The sequence below is a fragment of the Lycium ferocissimum genome, chromosome 10, assembly GCF_029784015.1.
Source record: "Lycium ferocissimum isolate CSIRO_LF1 chromosome 10, AGI_CSIRO_Lferr_CH_V1, whole genome shotgun sequence".
Lineage (NCBI taxonomy): Eukaryota > Viridiplantae > Streptophyta > Magnoliopsida > Solanales > Solanaceae > Lycium > Lycium ferocissimum.
The window spans coordinates 47,239,341-47,254,835 of NC_081351.1; the positions used below are offsets into that span (position 1 = coordinate 47,239,341).

General features: G+C 34.0%; 1 protein-coding gene across 2 annotated transcripts; it reads left to right on the plus strand.

Annotated features, from left to right (window-relative positions):
• Nucleotides 1-6,133: 6,133 nt before the first annotated feature.
• LOC132034106 (protein WHAT'S THIS FACTOR 9, mitochondrial) lies at nucleotides 6,134-11,434 on the plus strand. Of its 2 annotated transcripts, none has more exons than XM_059424351.1 (2): nucleotides 6,134-8,226; nucleotides 10,762-11,434. In XM_059424351.1, the coding sequence occupies exon 1, from the start codon at nucleotides 6,143-6,145 to the stop codon at nucleotides 8,090-8,092; it is 1,950 nt and encodes a 649-aa protein (XP_059280334.1). In that variant the 5' UTR covers nucleotides 6,134-6,142; the 3' UTR covers nucleotides 8,093-8,226; nucleotides 10,762-11,434. The 2 variants fall into 2 exon arrangements, with proteins under 2 accessions (XP_059280334.1, XP_059280335.1); XM_059424352.1 differs by having other exon boundaries at nucleotides 6,134-8,149.
• The last annotated feature ends 4,061 nt before the right edge of the window (nucleotides 11,435-15,495 follow it).

The window sequence follows — 15,495 nt, forward strand, 5'->3', positions numbered from 1 at the left end:
TTTGATTGCAAAATAAAAAATCCTTATCAACATATATAAGAATTTAATCATAGACCGACTAAGATTAGTTCTTTCTATTTTATTTTTATCTCTAAAACATTACATTGGTTAAAATCAACAAGATAAGCATATTGGAAATAGGTGAGTAATGCACATAATAATCCCTATATTATTTTTTGGTGATTTTGATGACACTATGTTTTTGGGGATTAACGATTTTTATTTATATCCCTAACCATTTTTTCTTCTTCTTTCTATATTGATCTTTAAGATGAATTTCTTCAATCACAATGTCTATCAAGTCTCGATATAATCTCTATTTCTATTAATAATTTGTACTTCGATCCCTATCTTGTATTTTTATCATATAGTGTAAGCATGTTTTGTTCGACTTAGCTATTATTTGTTTAGGTTGGAAAATATATCAAAAATAGTAGTGAAGATGTTATTTTATAATTAGCATTACCAAATAATCTTACATCTTTTCAATGAAAAGAAATTAGTAAATGATAAATTTCACAATTGTGAAGAACCGATTCTATGATGATGCGAAATAAAATGTAATCTCTCTCTTTTTCGTGTATTAATTCATGAAATGTTTTAAAAAAATGAGCAATTTTTTTGAGATTTTACACACATTTTACTAAAGGCATTGATTTTCGCACTTTAGAATGAAGTCATAACTCGCGGGGGACCTCTCTTAGAAAAATGGCAAGTAGGAAGCAAGAAAGAAGAAGAAAAGAAAAGGTAAAAGAAAGGAAAAAAAAATAAGGCAAAAATTAATCGACGAGATTTTATTGTGTCTACTCCCCCCCCCCCCCCTCTTTATTACTTTTGTAGTAGACGTTGTTGTTGATGTATTTTCACAAGATTTTTGAAAAGGAGAAAGAATGAAAATGTAACTCTTGAAAGGTAGAGAAGAAAGTTAGATAGATACTTATATATATATATATATATATATATATATATATATATATATATATATATATATATATATATATCAGTATGAAAAACTATGTTTAAACGACGTTCCACCTATATAGATCATATCATTATATAATATTTAAGTATTTGAAAGATTAAAACCATATATTAAAAAAAAAAAAAAGAATAAAACTAAATGATGAGTATAATAAAATATGGTTCTAATCCATTTGAATTTGAGGACTAAAAAAGATTTAAATTTTGTATTATATGAATCATCAGACTCAAAATTGAGCATGATAAGTCAATGAAATCAAATGCCATGAAAGTACAAGTCACAATGCCATAAGCCAATATCGGGACATAGAATGGTAGAGAGATACAATCAAATCTTTACAACAAACTTAATAAGCATTATTAGAATTTTTATACAAACCGTAGTAACACAATGTAATATATATTTATGTTAGCATTTTTAATTTACAATTTAAATTAAAGAATTATGAAAAATTAAGAAAAGGTGGGTAGCCGTATAGCAAGTACGCCTACACACTTTGTGGTTTTAAGTCTTGTGTGGGCCAAAGCACTCCATTTTTCAAAGCCCTCATCATCCCTACCAAGTCAATTTGATATCAATATACATCCGAAAATGGATTATTATGCCACGCATGATATCTTTTAAAATCTAATTATACTATAAGAATCGGTTGGTTCATCGGATTAGCAATTATCGGACGTGTATCGATTTCTTATCGAGATAAATGAGAATGAAGACCCGAGCACTAAAAATAACTGTAACAACACATATATAACTTATAAGTTACATGATTAAGGCAGAGAGTTTTTTTAATCATTCACAAGATTCCCTGTGCGGTGACAAAAATTAATGTATGACTAACAAAGAAAGAATACAATGGGAATGACCAAAGCAAAAATACGACATGAAATTGCACACAAGGAAAAAATATTGGAAAACTATCATTGCCTATAATAACCACGATGGGAGGAGGATGAGGATAGCCCAAGCGAAATAAGTCTAAAAATAACTCATCGGCTTATTCAAACATAGGTAATATACAACTAACTGATTACACTAGAAATTAAGTACAACGAATGACGTGTTTGGTGGCATTAGAAGAAGGGGATCGATACGGATTGTTGAATAATTGGAACAACAAGCCTGAGGTGATAAGGAATGAATTCCACAGAAGAAATATATATATATATGTTTCTCTAATCAAACTCTAACTAAGTGCTAGGTACGTTAGAAGAAATTCTTTATACAAACAAACAAACAAACAAAGTGTTGTGCCACGAACAAAGTAAAAAATCCGAGTGAGCACAATTTTATATATATATATGTTTCTCTGAGAGCATCAAAGTCTAACTAACTAACAAGATTAATTCGTCTATCAAAGTTATGAATACTATGTTAGGATACGAATCGGTTGTGTTAAAAATAACCTTGTACATCTAATTTTACTTTTGCACAATATAATCTAAAAATGGACCTTGCACAACTTCTAGCCAAATTTAAGCCAAGTTGGTAAAAACTATATTTACAATAAAAAAAATTGATATGTAATTTAAGTCAAAATGAGAAGATAATTAGAACCTTAAAAAGTCCAACGATAGGGTCTTTCCCATAGAAAATTATCTATAGTCGTTAATTTAAACCATTTGAACAAAATATATAACGGTATAATAAAAAGTATTATTACCTTGTTCAAAGCCGGAAATTTATGTTTAAATTCGAAGTTTACACGCTAAGCTTGTACTAATTTAGTAGTCAATGAACTCTAAAGACGTCCTCCGCGCTAAACGTGATTCGGATGCCATTCAAAAAGCCATCACTTGATCTTCAATAAGAAAAACCATCTTGGATGTTAAATTCTTTCTTTTTCAAAATATTTATCTAGCTTTCCGTTTAGCATCCACACCTCCCTTTTTTTTTATGGTTCTTTAGATCTTTCATGAGTGATTCTAAAATTAAAAACCCTAGAAAGCCCGTAAGTAGAAGTGTCCGATGAAGAGCAAGGTGAAGATTTTCTGCACTTTTGAAACTTTTGGATTTTACATACTCGCTAAATAATGAAGTCATGTACTTCTTTAGTTATAGATGGCCCTTTTTCAAAACATCTTTACAAATAAACTTGAGGATCCAAAATACATGAAATAAAATTATCTTATTCATTTTACTTGGATCTCCCAATACTTATTAAATTTTTCTTTCATCTTCCTTGCCATATCGCTTAAACCAGTGTCTTCGCTTGCCATCAATTGATTCAAATAAACAGCAACCGCACAAATTTGAAGAAAATGACGTAACATAATGTGATCCAGATATTTTCAAAGTAAAAAGATAAAAGATCTCAAGAAATCTCGTAATTCTTTTCACATACAAAATCAAAAGTTCGCGGATTCCAACTTCAACATAAGAATTTTCAAGATAAAGCCAATTTCACGGAAGCATAATTTGAAAATGCATTCTCAAATTCTAAAACTCAACATCGGATAGGTGGAATTCCACCTAGTTGGAGCATCTAAACGATATCGTCCACAACTTTTCTTGAAATCTTTTCACCTCGCATTAATGGCCTAACATATCTAACTACATGTCTAACACTTTCAATAGACAAAGAGCATTCTTTTAAACCATCCTAGATGACAAGATTCATGATATGAGCCATCACCTCACGAAGGTGATTACCATTCATCAAATTAGTTCCTAATTTTGTTAATTGCTTAAACAATTCTTTTCTTTTCCCCATCATTGAGCTTGCATTATCGGATGATGTGAAAGATCTTATATTTACCCCGTTCACGTAAACACCTACTAATACCATTTGCCATATCTTCACCTTTATTAATAATAGGACAAAAATTAAGTATTTTCTTGCGCATATTCCGACATACTATCGATCCATAGCGGTGAAACACATGTAATTGATTCTTTGTATAAAGTCCATCGTAATACAAATTCTCTGTTTTGTATCTATAAAATACCTCCTCAACTTTTGCTTTTCTTCATTAAACGTATTAAAAAACTCTTACGGGAAGGGATCCAAAAATGAGGTTGCACCATTTTCGCCAAATTCTTTCTTTTTGACAAAGCTAAAAGGAAGCTCATCATTACCATACGACACATAAAGCCTTCTAACTTTCAAGTCAAATTTTCAAGAGACAACTAAGTATACGCCACCTTGACTACCGTAATAGATTTAAAGCCTATGGTTGATTGTTTTTTATCAACAGGAGGAGTAGGAAGTTTAGGACACATCAACAAATGATCAAAATGAGTCGACATACCGTCTCTTGACTTAAAATAGTACACCTTATAGCAATGGCTACATTTTGCTTTCGTATCTTCGGAAGTTTCAACTTCTGTAAAATGATCCCATGAGACCATTTTCTCCTTTTTTAGCACTAGTTTAATTTTCTTGACTTCTTTGCGTTTAACCCTCGCTTTCACCTATCACCTTAACTTTGTTCGGCCATCTACGAGTTTAAGACTTTGAGTTATGTGATAAGAAAAAACAATTCAATAAACAACCAAAATTAGAACAGGCAAAATATGATCGGCACAACAAATAGTAATGGAAAATACACATAGAACAGGAAAATAGAGAATTTGTTAATCCAAATACAACACAGACACATTATGGTAGTGGAAGCAAAAGCGAAAATCGGGAGCAAATAGTGCAACACCTTAACATCACGAAATTTGAAATAGATGAACAGATAGTCAAGCCAAATGAAACTCTTGCAAAAATAAATCGATCACACAAGACCTTGCAGTTCATATATTGAGCCAAATAAATCGATTTGTAGTTTTAGGTTTTATTGAGCTTCAACTTTACTTTATTCTAGAAATTGTTCAATTATCTGAGATTGCTTGTTCACGTATATTACTGCTTCAAATATGGTAGTGCTAGAAACTGAATGTGGATTATGCTTTAAAAGAACTCTCTTAAAGGCATCTTACTTTATTTTGTGGATGCTTAATCAATTGTGATTGTAACTTATCAGTATTTTCCCTTTTCTGGACTATGTTGTTGTATCAAGCATATTTGTGAGTGAACTTACACTTAAGTTGAAGAAAACTTGAATACAAGGACTTGATGAAATCGAACAGTGGGGTGAACTTGAAAGTCTAATCCTAGGAAATATGTGTCTTTAAATTGACTAACAGAAAAAAAAGTAAAAAATAGAAAAAATTATGATCAAAAAAAGTAAAAAAATCAAAAATAATAAAAACCCTTGTGTCTTACATGTGGGCATTTCTCCTGTACTTTCCTTTTTTTCGTTATTTTCTAAGAATTAATTAAGTGAATACATGCCAAATCTAAGGGATAAATTAGATTACCATACATACTTTATATGTTTAGGGTAAAAATATAATAAAATATGATAAATTCTAAACGGGTTAACGGTTTAAAAACTTAATGGACCAAAACTAATCAATAATTATAAAATTTAAATCCACTATTTGAACCCAATAACCTAAGCCAAACATAAGTTACACCATTTTTATCAAAATAAATAAATAAATAAATAATTAGCTACGTGCATTTCCTCCTCTGTCGTCGAACCCACCACCACCAACGTAAACAATGCTGCACACTCTTCAACAATGCTCTTTCCATCAAATATGTCAGATACCGAACTCTTAAAATAAATAAAAAATACCTCTAAATATGAGCTCCCGTTAATTTCTTTTTTCTTTTCTCAAAATTTATCACAAATCTAACGAACTTTAAAACAAAAATTAAAAACGTTAACTTTTAACAACCGTAAATGACCAAAGCTGATCAATGTATATTTAATGGACTATTTTGAACCTACGTCAAACATAAGAGACTATTTTTGTCATCTCATCACCTCAAGAGCCCTCCTTAAACCCTTGCAAATAGCACCTCACAAACTCCCAAATCAACTTCATGCATTTCCTCCTCCTCGAACCCACCACCACCAACATCAACAATGGCGAACACTATATTGTCACACAATTTTTATTTATTGCACGATACTAAATAATTATTATAACGAAAATGTTGTTTACTTTGCCTACCAAAAATCAAAAATTGACAATACATTTTAAGGGACCATTTTGAACCTACCCTGAAACTTGAGAGACTATTTTTGTCATTTTCTCACTTCAAAATCCGTCCTTAAACCCTTGCAGAAACAACACCTCCCAAACCCCCAAATCAACTTCATGCATTTCCTCATCCGTCGAACCCAACACCACCAACAATGGCGAACACTCTTCACCGATGCTGCACTTCCCATCAACCACGTCAGAGACCGTGGACTCGACCACGTTGTCGAAAGAGAAAAAAACCTTAAACCCCTTCTCCAAATCAAGAACCTCATCAAATCTGAACCTTCAAAAACCATTCCTTTAAACATCATAACTCAGTCCAAAGATTCACTACAAATCCCAACAAGACCCATTGAGTTTATTAGAAAATACCCTTCAATTTTCCAAGAATTCTTCCCTGCTAGTATAAATATACACCCCCATATTAAGTTAAGTCAAGAAAGTCTCAGTCTTGATGAAGATGAAGAGTTGTTTTATCAAAGTGTGAGTTATAAACAAGATGTTGCTGATAGGGTATTGAAGCTTTTGATGATTGGTAAGGTTACTAAGATTCCTTTATGTGTTCTTGATAAGCTTAAATGGGATTTGGGTTTGTGTGATAGTTTTGTGAAAAGTGTAGTACCAGAGTTTCCTGATTATTTTCAGGTGAGTGGTAGTGAGTCTGTGTTGGAGTTAGTTTGTTGGAGTCATGAACTTGCTGTTTCTTTTATGCAAAAGGAAGTAATGAAATGTGAAGAAAATAATGAGGATTTGTTAGTTAAGTTTGCTTTGAAGTATTCGAACGGGTTTGAGGTGGATAAGAAGTACAAGAAATGGGTTGATGAATGGCAAAAGTTGCCATATATTTCGCCGTATGAGAATGTGAAGAACCTTCCTGCTAAGAGTGATGAGGCTGATAAGTGGGCAGTGATAATTTTGCATGAAATTCTTAGTCTTTGTGTCGGGAAGAAGGCGGAGAAAGATAGTTTGCTTTTGATAGGAGAGTGTTTGGGACTTCGTTCGAGGTTTAAGAAGGCATTAATGTTGCATCCAGGGATATTCTACGTGTCGAGTAAGAATGGCATACATACTGTGGTATTGAAGGAGGGCTATAAAAGGGGAATGTTGATTCAGAGGAACCCGTTGATGGAACTGCGGTATAAGTATGTTCATCTCATGAACAAGGTGACGGAGGATAAAAAATTGAAAGATATGCAGCAGAAAAGTAGTCATGATCTGAAAGAAGGTGATGCAAAGGAAACTGATGAAGATATGGAAGAAGAAGAAGAAGCAGAAGATGACGACGATGAGGTTGATGAGGACTCTGATGATGTGCATAATGACTACAATGATGACGAGGCGGAAAATGAGGCTAGATATGTGAAGCATAGCCAAAGATTAAACTTGAGGACAAGTGTTGATGATAGGAAGCCTATCCAAAGATTAAACTCGAGGACTAGAGATGATGATAGGAAGCCTAACCAAAGATTAAACTCGAGGACAAGAGATGATGATAGGAAGCCTCACCGAAGATTAAACTCGAGGACAAGAGATGATGATAGGAAGACTTCAGCAACCTCTTCAAGGACGTTCTCGGGAAGAAATTCCAACAGAGATGTGGAAAGAACATCAAGAAGTCCGTCTCGGAGAGCAGAAAATAATAATGAGCAAGATGGTCGAACAAGATATGAGGACAGAAGAAGTTCCAACAGAGATATGGAAAGAACATCAAGGAGATCATCTTGGAGAGCAGAAAATAATGGTGAGCAAGATGCTCGAACAAGATATGAGGACAGAAGAGGTTCCAACAGAGATATGGAAAGAATATCAAGGAGATCTCCTTGGAGAGCAGAAAATAATGGTGAGCAAGATGCTCGAACAAGATATGTGGACAGAAAGCTTCCAATAAATTCAGTGAAGACTTGGGCAGGAAGAAGTTCCAATGGAGACAAAGAAAGAACCTCTCGATCTTCTAGGAGGCCGGAGACTAATGATAATCAATATGCTCACCAAAGATCAAGTAACAAATTAGACCCTCGTACAAACCGGGGAACATCTGAACAGAGGAGGACCTCCACACCGTGAAAAGCTATTTGCTTTGTGAAGGCAGTGTAACCATAGGCTTGCTTTTGATTGTTTTAGGTTTGTCATTTGTCACTCACATATGCTGCTATAAGGCTGTAACAACATATTGCAGAATCCTGTCTCATCAAATTTTGGTAATTTAAGTGGATTTTCCTCTGTGATTCTTAATGATTCTTAATTAAATGATGTGTATAGACTTTATTATCATGCTTATTATTTGGTTTCAAGTATGATGTCTCCTGATTACTTTGCCTGCTCTGTATAGGCTTACGTGAGTGTCCTTTATCTTTGTTGAGGTTTCCCAAGATTGTAAGTCATCCTCCGATTAAGTCTTGGATTTATTATAGTCCCTCCAGTTCAAATTAAGTGTCCACTTATCCTTTTTTACACCCCTTACGAAAACACTAACTCCTATAAGAAAATAGGTATTTTGACTAAACTACCATTAATTAATAAGACTCTTGCCTATTTATTGCCTCGAGTAAATAGGGGCAAATTTGGAAACTTAAAGTTAATTCCTTCTTGATTATGTAAGTGTCCACTTATTTTGAACTAAAATATAAAAGCTAAGTGGACACTTATTTTGAACCGGAGGGAGTAATGGTTTGAACACTAAGTAGATCGATGTATTGCGTGTTATTGATGTCTAATAAGTTATACACTTTTCATCTCCTTAATGAGTTTGGTTTATGCAACTTATTGTATTTCCTTAATGAGTTTGGTGTTGTATTTCCTTCAAATTATCTCTCTTTTGTGAATGTACCCAATCTGCTTCTATGTTATGGATATGTTCGCAGATATTGCTTTTTAACCCATTAAGACTCTGCTCATATGATCAATCATGGAGTAGAAATTCTTGTGGACAAGATAAAAAAAATACTCCCTCTGTTTTGATTTGTTTGTCTTAGTTTGACTGGGCATGGAGTTTAAGAAAGTAAAGAAGGCTTTTGAATCTTGTGGTCTTAAACTAAAGATATGCATAATATACAAAAGTTCCCTTTAATCTTGTCGTCTTAAGCATGCCATGTAGGATGTTGAAATTAGAGAGTTGCCAAATTAGGAAAGAGCAAATCTTTTTGAAACAGACTAGAAAGGAAAATAAGACAAACAAATTGAAATGGAGGGAGTAAGGTTTAGACAAATAGATTGAAACAGAGGGAGTAAGGTTTATAGCACATAGTTGTTACTCTGGAAATGTTATGGACACAAAACATGCAGCTTAGCAATTTATCGTGACCATATGATAAAAGGCAAAGTCTAGTATAATTTTAATATCTAATTCTCCCTAGAATTGATAACACAATAAGCACTGACCTTTTCTCTAAATGCAGTACAAACGCCCATCAGGTCCTTTTTAACTTGTTTAGTTACTTTTGCTGCTTTGTTAATTCTTTTTGCATCAATAAAAAATCAGAAAGAGCTTTTCTATCCCTTAAACAAAAATATTGGTTCTGCTCGTATGTGTTTCTCTATCTCAATTATTTTGAAATCCTTCCAAACTATTGATTTTCAAGTAGAATGGTCAAGCGTTTAACCTTAAGCGAGGGCAACAAACAATAATTTTCAGCTGAAAAGGTATCATCAGTTTTCTGGTTTAGGCCAGTCATTTAGATAAAATTTCTAGAAATCCTGAAGAAGTTGAATTAGTGCAAAAATTAGTAAAATAGTTTAATCCTAAATTGAAGGGTGTTTAGTGAGGAAGAATGAGTTAATGTCAGGGATAGAAACATCTATTAAAGTTCAGTGGAGATAAGACAATGGTGGATTGAATGACATGTATCTGCAGTTTGTTCTCATAACAAGTATAATGTTCGGCATCCTGTCTGTATGTTACCAACAGAGTTAAGAAAAATGAGTAATGCCTTCTGATTGACCTTCTTTTAAGTATTGAGCAACTATAGAACAGGTCTGGAGTTAAATAAAAAGAAATGTATGTGGGAATCCTATCATGTGGTCTTAACAACTGTTACCTTCTTACCTTATCACCCAAAAAAGAAAAACAACTGTTACCTTCTCCGTCTTCAAAAATAAATGTGGTCTTAACTCCATTAATGTAAAATTGGCCAGATCCTTGAAGTTCATTCTCTCAGTTTGATTTTTGATTTTATTAAGCTTATTGGTGGTGATTTTCTTTTTCATGTTTGGGGACTGCCTGTTTAACTGATATGATTGGAATTATTCTCTTGCGCTATGCTACTAACTCATTGCAAGGACTATTTTATGTTAAACTCATATGAAATTCTGTTGCTATGATGAACTATTTGGTTTATGATTTTAGCTTTGATATAGTCTTCAAGTTGATTGCATGACTCCAACTCATTTGAAAGCTTTGTCATTAGCGAGGGATAATATAATTCATTTACCTCAGAGTAAAATGAACCATTTTATAATATTTTGCATTTGCATAAGAGTGAAATGAACCATTCACCTAAGAGTGAAATGAACCATAACTCCTTCATTTTTCTAACTTTTGGACCTTTGACCCTTGCTCATCTTTATCCTCTTTAACTTTTGATATAGTAGTAGCTAGCTGCTTTATCTTTTTCTGGTTGTATAACATCGATAAAAACTACTAGCAAATATGATTTGCACATTGGGGTTAAACATGTTTATATTTTTGGCTGATCGGGGTGGTTTTTTCACTCCCTCTTTGATTAAAGCTCTTTCAGGCTTTCTCTATGGGGTTGCAGCTAACTCAGCTATCCCTCTTTTCCGGAAGCTTGTTGTATACTTGGTGAATTCTTTTATGAACTCTCCAACTGCTCCTAGCTCGACCTCCTGTCCACGCAAAAGGTTTGCACCATTGCCACAGACTGGGGTCGGCAACTCCAAAAAGGAAATATTGAGGATTATTAACTGTTTTTGCTTAGTAATTGTCCAGACCAACAACCAAACAACAAGTGAAAATGGTGCAGTATTTGTTGGCGCAGGTGTTGATTGAGTTTTGTTTAAAGTCTTAACACATGCTCTGCTATGTTCAAGGAAATGTCTTCTTTCTTCTGAGTGAAAGATTTCTTAGAGGATGCATCTCTTTCCTTTGGTGATTTGTCCTATTATCAAATGACTCTAGTTTGATCTTCATGCGTTGAGCTCTTCTTCAGATAACTTGGTTGCAAAATGATACTCTTACTGTTTGAACGTAAAAGGCACCCATAACTTGTTCCCAGTTTCTTTGAATTCTGGATTGTTTACATAGCACAAGGTTACGTTATCGGTGATTGAAGAAATTATATTTAGCCTTTATTACATTTTTACTTGCCTACTGTGTATCAACTTATTTGTCCTCTGTATGTTACAGGCTTACAGTTATTTCTTGTCAAGTAAAGTATCTGAAATTATGGATGGACTTTTTGTTTTATAAAGGATATGTTGTGATTTCTGTGTTTGGAAATGGTGTGTTTGCCTTTCAACTCTTCTGCTGAATCTCATTCTTATCAGTTAAATCAATGTCAGATATGGATCACGACCCTTTGCATCCCCTCACTTGATTGGTTGAGCATAAGATGATACTGAATTTTTGGCATGTAATTCTTTTCACTTAAAGTTCGCAAAGTAGCCGCTTCTTCAGTCTCATTCATTCATTCTAACATAATATGGTCATAAAGTTTGGGTTGTAACTTGATCATGAGTGAATCTGTTGATGTTTCGACGTTGTAAGGCTGGCGCCCTGCATGTCCTGGAAAAATCATGTTGCATCCATGAAGTATGGTAAGTGCGATTCTTCTTTCCAGCACTTTCAGACTGATAATCTTTGCTTCAACAAGGCAAGCTTAAGAACGAACTAACAAATTTTTTGCTCTCTATTTGCTTGGAAGATTATGGTGGATGTTCCCATCATAGTTGTATCCTCTTTTCTGACCATTGTGTACACATGCACACACGCACATACACATACGCACACCCACGCACATACACGGAGTGTAGTGTGGTGGTTTATTTTAGCAGCACATGTTAAGCTTGTCCGCTAACCTTCTGACAAATTGATGACGAAGCTGAAAAGCCAGCTCTAATGTTATTCTGTGTATGTATTCTTCATATTATGAAGCCTTTTGCATCAACTTTGAGTTCTTGTGGATGGAATGCAAATTGATGACAGCAGGCGGGGATTTGGAAAGGCATTGAAATAGAAATAGACCAGAGAGTTGGTTGCAGGGACCACCTAATTAATTATAGATGGATATTGTGCATATACCATCACTATTGTTGAAAGGTAAGTTCTGAAGGACATAGAATTTGTGTATTGGTTATGTTTGTCAGAAGTTAGCTTTTAGTACAAGTTAAATAAAGAATATTTAGCTGTCAGGTGTAGTCTGCGCAACTGTGCATACAAGTTAGAAGAGTCCGCAACTTAATTGACCCCAAAGTGAAATTTTGATCCAAAATATCCACTAAAAAAAAGAGGTTACAATACTAGCTTTTGCGCAGGAATTTCCTGTGCAATAGATAGTGTTATTTAGCTGCCCACGTTTTTTGAATGTCCACTTTTAGCTCACGTTTTTTCTATTTAATATGAATTTTGGATGAGGTAAAGATTCATCCATTTCATAAGTTTAGGTCATCTTTTTTTAAGTTCTTGAAAAAAAAAAAGAAAACCCAACTCCAAAGTTCATTAAAAAAAAAGGCCTCTCCTCCTTCAACTATTAAGGTTTCTTTATTTTGGGATGAAGAGATTCTTCATGATAATAATACTGTTCGTTATAGTATTAAACCACAATACCATGTTAAGTTTCCAACTACCTTGAATTACGAAATATTACTCAATTCCATATACAAAACAATGAAAAGTCATCGTGAGTATGAATTGTCTGTAATAGGCAGATATCCAATATCCATTACACCGTAAGGTTTAGTGCTTTATAGGGAGTGGAATATCATTGATATGATGAGTCTTTGAGGGAATATTTGAGGGCGCCGGAAGAATATAGGGGGTTAATCACCCTTAATGTTCTTGAAATGTATGTTGAAAAGATACCTCACAGTCGTAGTGAAATCTTGGCCAGGACTCGTCAGAAAGTCCCTCAAGTCTAGCCGACTCATGGTAACACTTATATGGACTTGAGTTGTTATGGAGACATTTTGAGTGGTCAAGTGCCACTAGAAACTTTAAACTGACAATTTAATCAAATTATGGGAAAATTGGTAATATCCATTTTTAATTCTTTTTTTGTGTAGTAGCACATGGTTATTATACGTATGGTAATAGTAGTGAAATCTTGGCCAGGACTCGTCAGAAAGTCCCTCAAGTCCAGCCGACTCATGGTAACACTTATATGGACTTGAGTTGTTATGGAGACATTTTGAGTGGTCAAGTGCCACTAGAAACTTTAAGCCAGCAATTTAATCAAATTATGGGAAAATTGGTAATATCCATTTTTAATTCTTTTTTTGTGTAGTAGCACATGGTTATTATACGTATGGTAATAGTAATGTTTTTTTTTTTTTGTATCTTTTTAGGGGTTATACACCTGATATGAGTAATATTGGCAATCCTCTCAGTTCGGTGTAGTTGATTATTATCGCTAGGTATATTTTTTATTAATTAAATAATATAAGTGTTTTGATGTTTAGTATTTATAATACTTGAACTGCCTCTGTAGTGAAAATTATTCACAAAACTCGCCAGTGGTACCAAATGTTGATTTCAGTGTAGTTGATCTTTCTTCAAACCCTGACAATATTGATCATTATCAGTAGGTTTATCACCTTGATATTAAATAATCCATATATATTTGATGTTGGTATTTAAAATATGTTACCTATTTTTTGTGTAGGAAGAGGCCTTTACTAGATGGTGATGATTATCCAAATCATATAAAAACATCATCGAGTGATAGCGATGATACACAGAATGCAGAGGTATCCGATGACGATAACGTAAATATATCAGATAATGTGGTTGATGTTCATCCTCATAGGCAGGAACAACAGTTAGTGGAAATGATGCAAAGTCGGCCACACCAGCAAGAACAGCTGGCAGGAAGCCCAATTCACCAGCACGAACCTATTGCAGAAAGCCCAATTTAGTGGCATTCTGACGTGATTCCATATCTTGACAATCTTCAAGGTCGTGCTGATGCCTTTGTCTTCACCAAAGAAGATGATCCAATTCGCCAAATATTGTGGAAAGAACCGGTCGATCTTGTAAATAATGAAGTTCACCTTGCTAAGGCATGATGTTTGAATCCAAAAAGGCATTGCAAAGGGCCGTCAAAATTTATAGCTTCAAGGAAATGAGGGAGTTTAGGGTTGATGATTCAACCCAAAAGATATGGAGACTGGTTTGCAGACGACAGTATCAAGGTTGTCAATGGATGCTTCGGGGTATTGTTACTCATGATAGTGTGTGGATTATTACAAAATTCCACCCACGTCACACTTGTGATATGGAAGAGAATCGAGCAGATCATTTTAATTTAGATACAAATATGATTGCTCAAGTGTTACTTGTTGACGTTGCCAAAACCCCAAGGTAACCTATTCGACCAAGTTAATTATAATTTTGACATCTATTAAATTATAATGGTGTCAAATCAAGGAACCCATTCCGAAAACTCGTATTTTGCGCAATATAAATGTGTCATGTAAAAAGGTCAAAAGCGAGCATAGTGTTGTCAAATCAAGGATGCCATTCCAAAAACTCATATTTTGCGCATTTAAATATTGTGCAATATAAGTGTGTCATATAAAGCGATCAAAAGTGAGCATAGTGTTGTCAAATCAGGATGTCATTCCGAAAGCTCATATTTTGCGCAATATAAGTGTGTCATATAAAATGGTCAAAAGCGAGCATAGTGTTGTCAAATCAAGGAACCCATTCCGAAAACTCATATTTTGCGCATTTAAATGTTGTGCAATATAAGTGTGTCATATAAAGCGGTCAAAAGCGAGCATAGTGTTGTCAAATCAAGGATGTCATTCCGAAAACTCATATTTTGCGCATTTAAATGTTGCGCAATATAAGTGTGTCATATAAAGCGGTCAAAAGCGAGCATAGTGTTGTCAAATCAAGGAACCCATTCGGAAAACTCATATTTTGTGCATTTAAATGTTGAGCATTATAATCGTGTCATTTAAAGCGGTTAAAAGCGAGCATAGTGTTGTCAAACCAAGGAACCCATTCTGAAAACTCATATGTTGCGCATTTAAATGTTGCACAATATAGGTGTGTCATATAAAGCTGTCAAAAGCGAGCATAGTGTTGTCAAACCAAGGAGTAGTATATAACATGAATGACGAACAACTAGCATTCACATTAAAACGAGTTATTATGTCAATTTTGGAACCAATTTTATGATATTTGTTCTATTACATGTTTTACCCTAGCAAACATATTCGAAGCAATGGGTAGGACATTGAAACTAGATAAGGATGATTTTAAATACTCAAATAACCTGAACCACAGA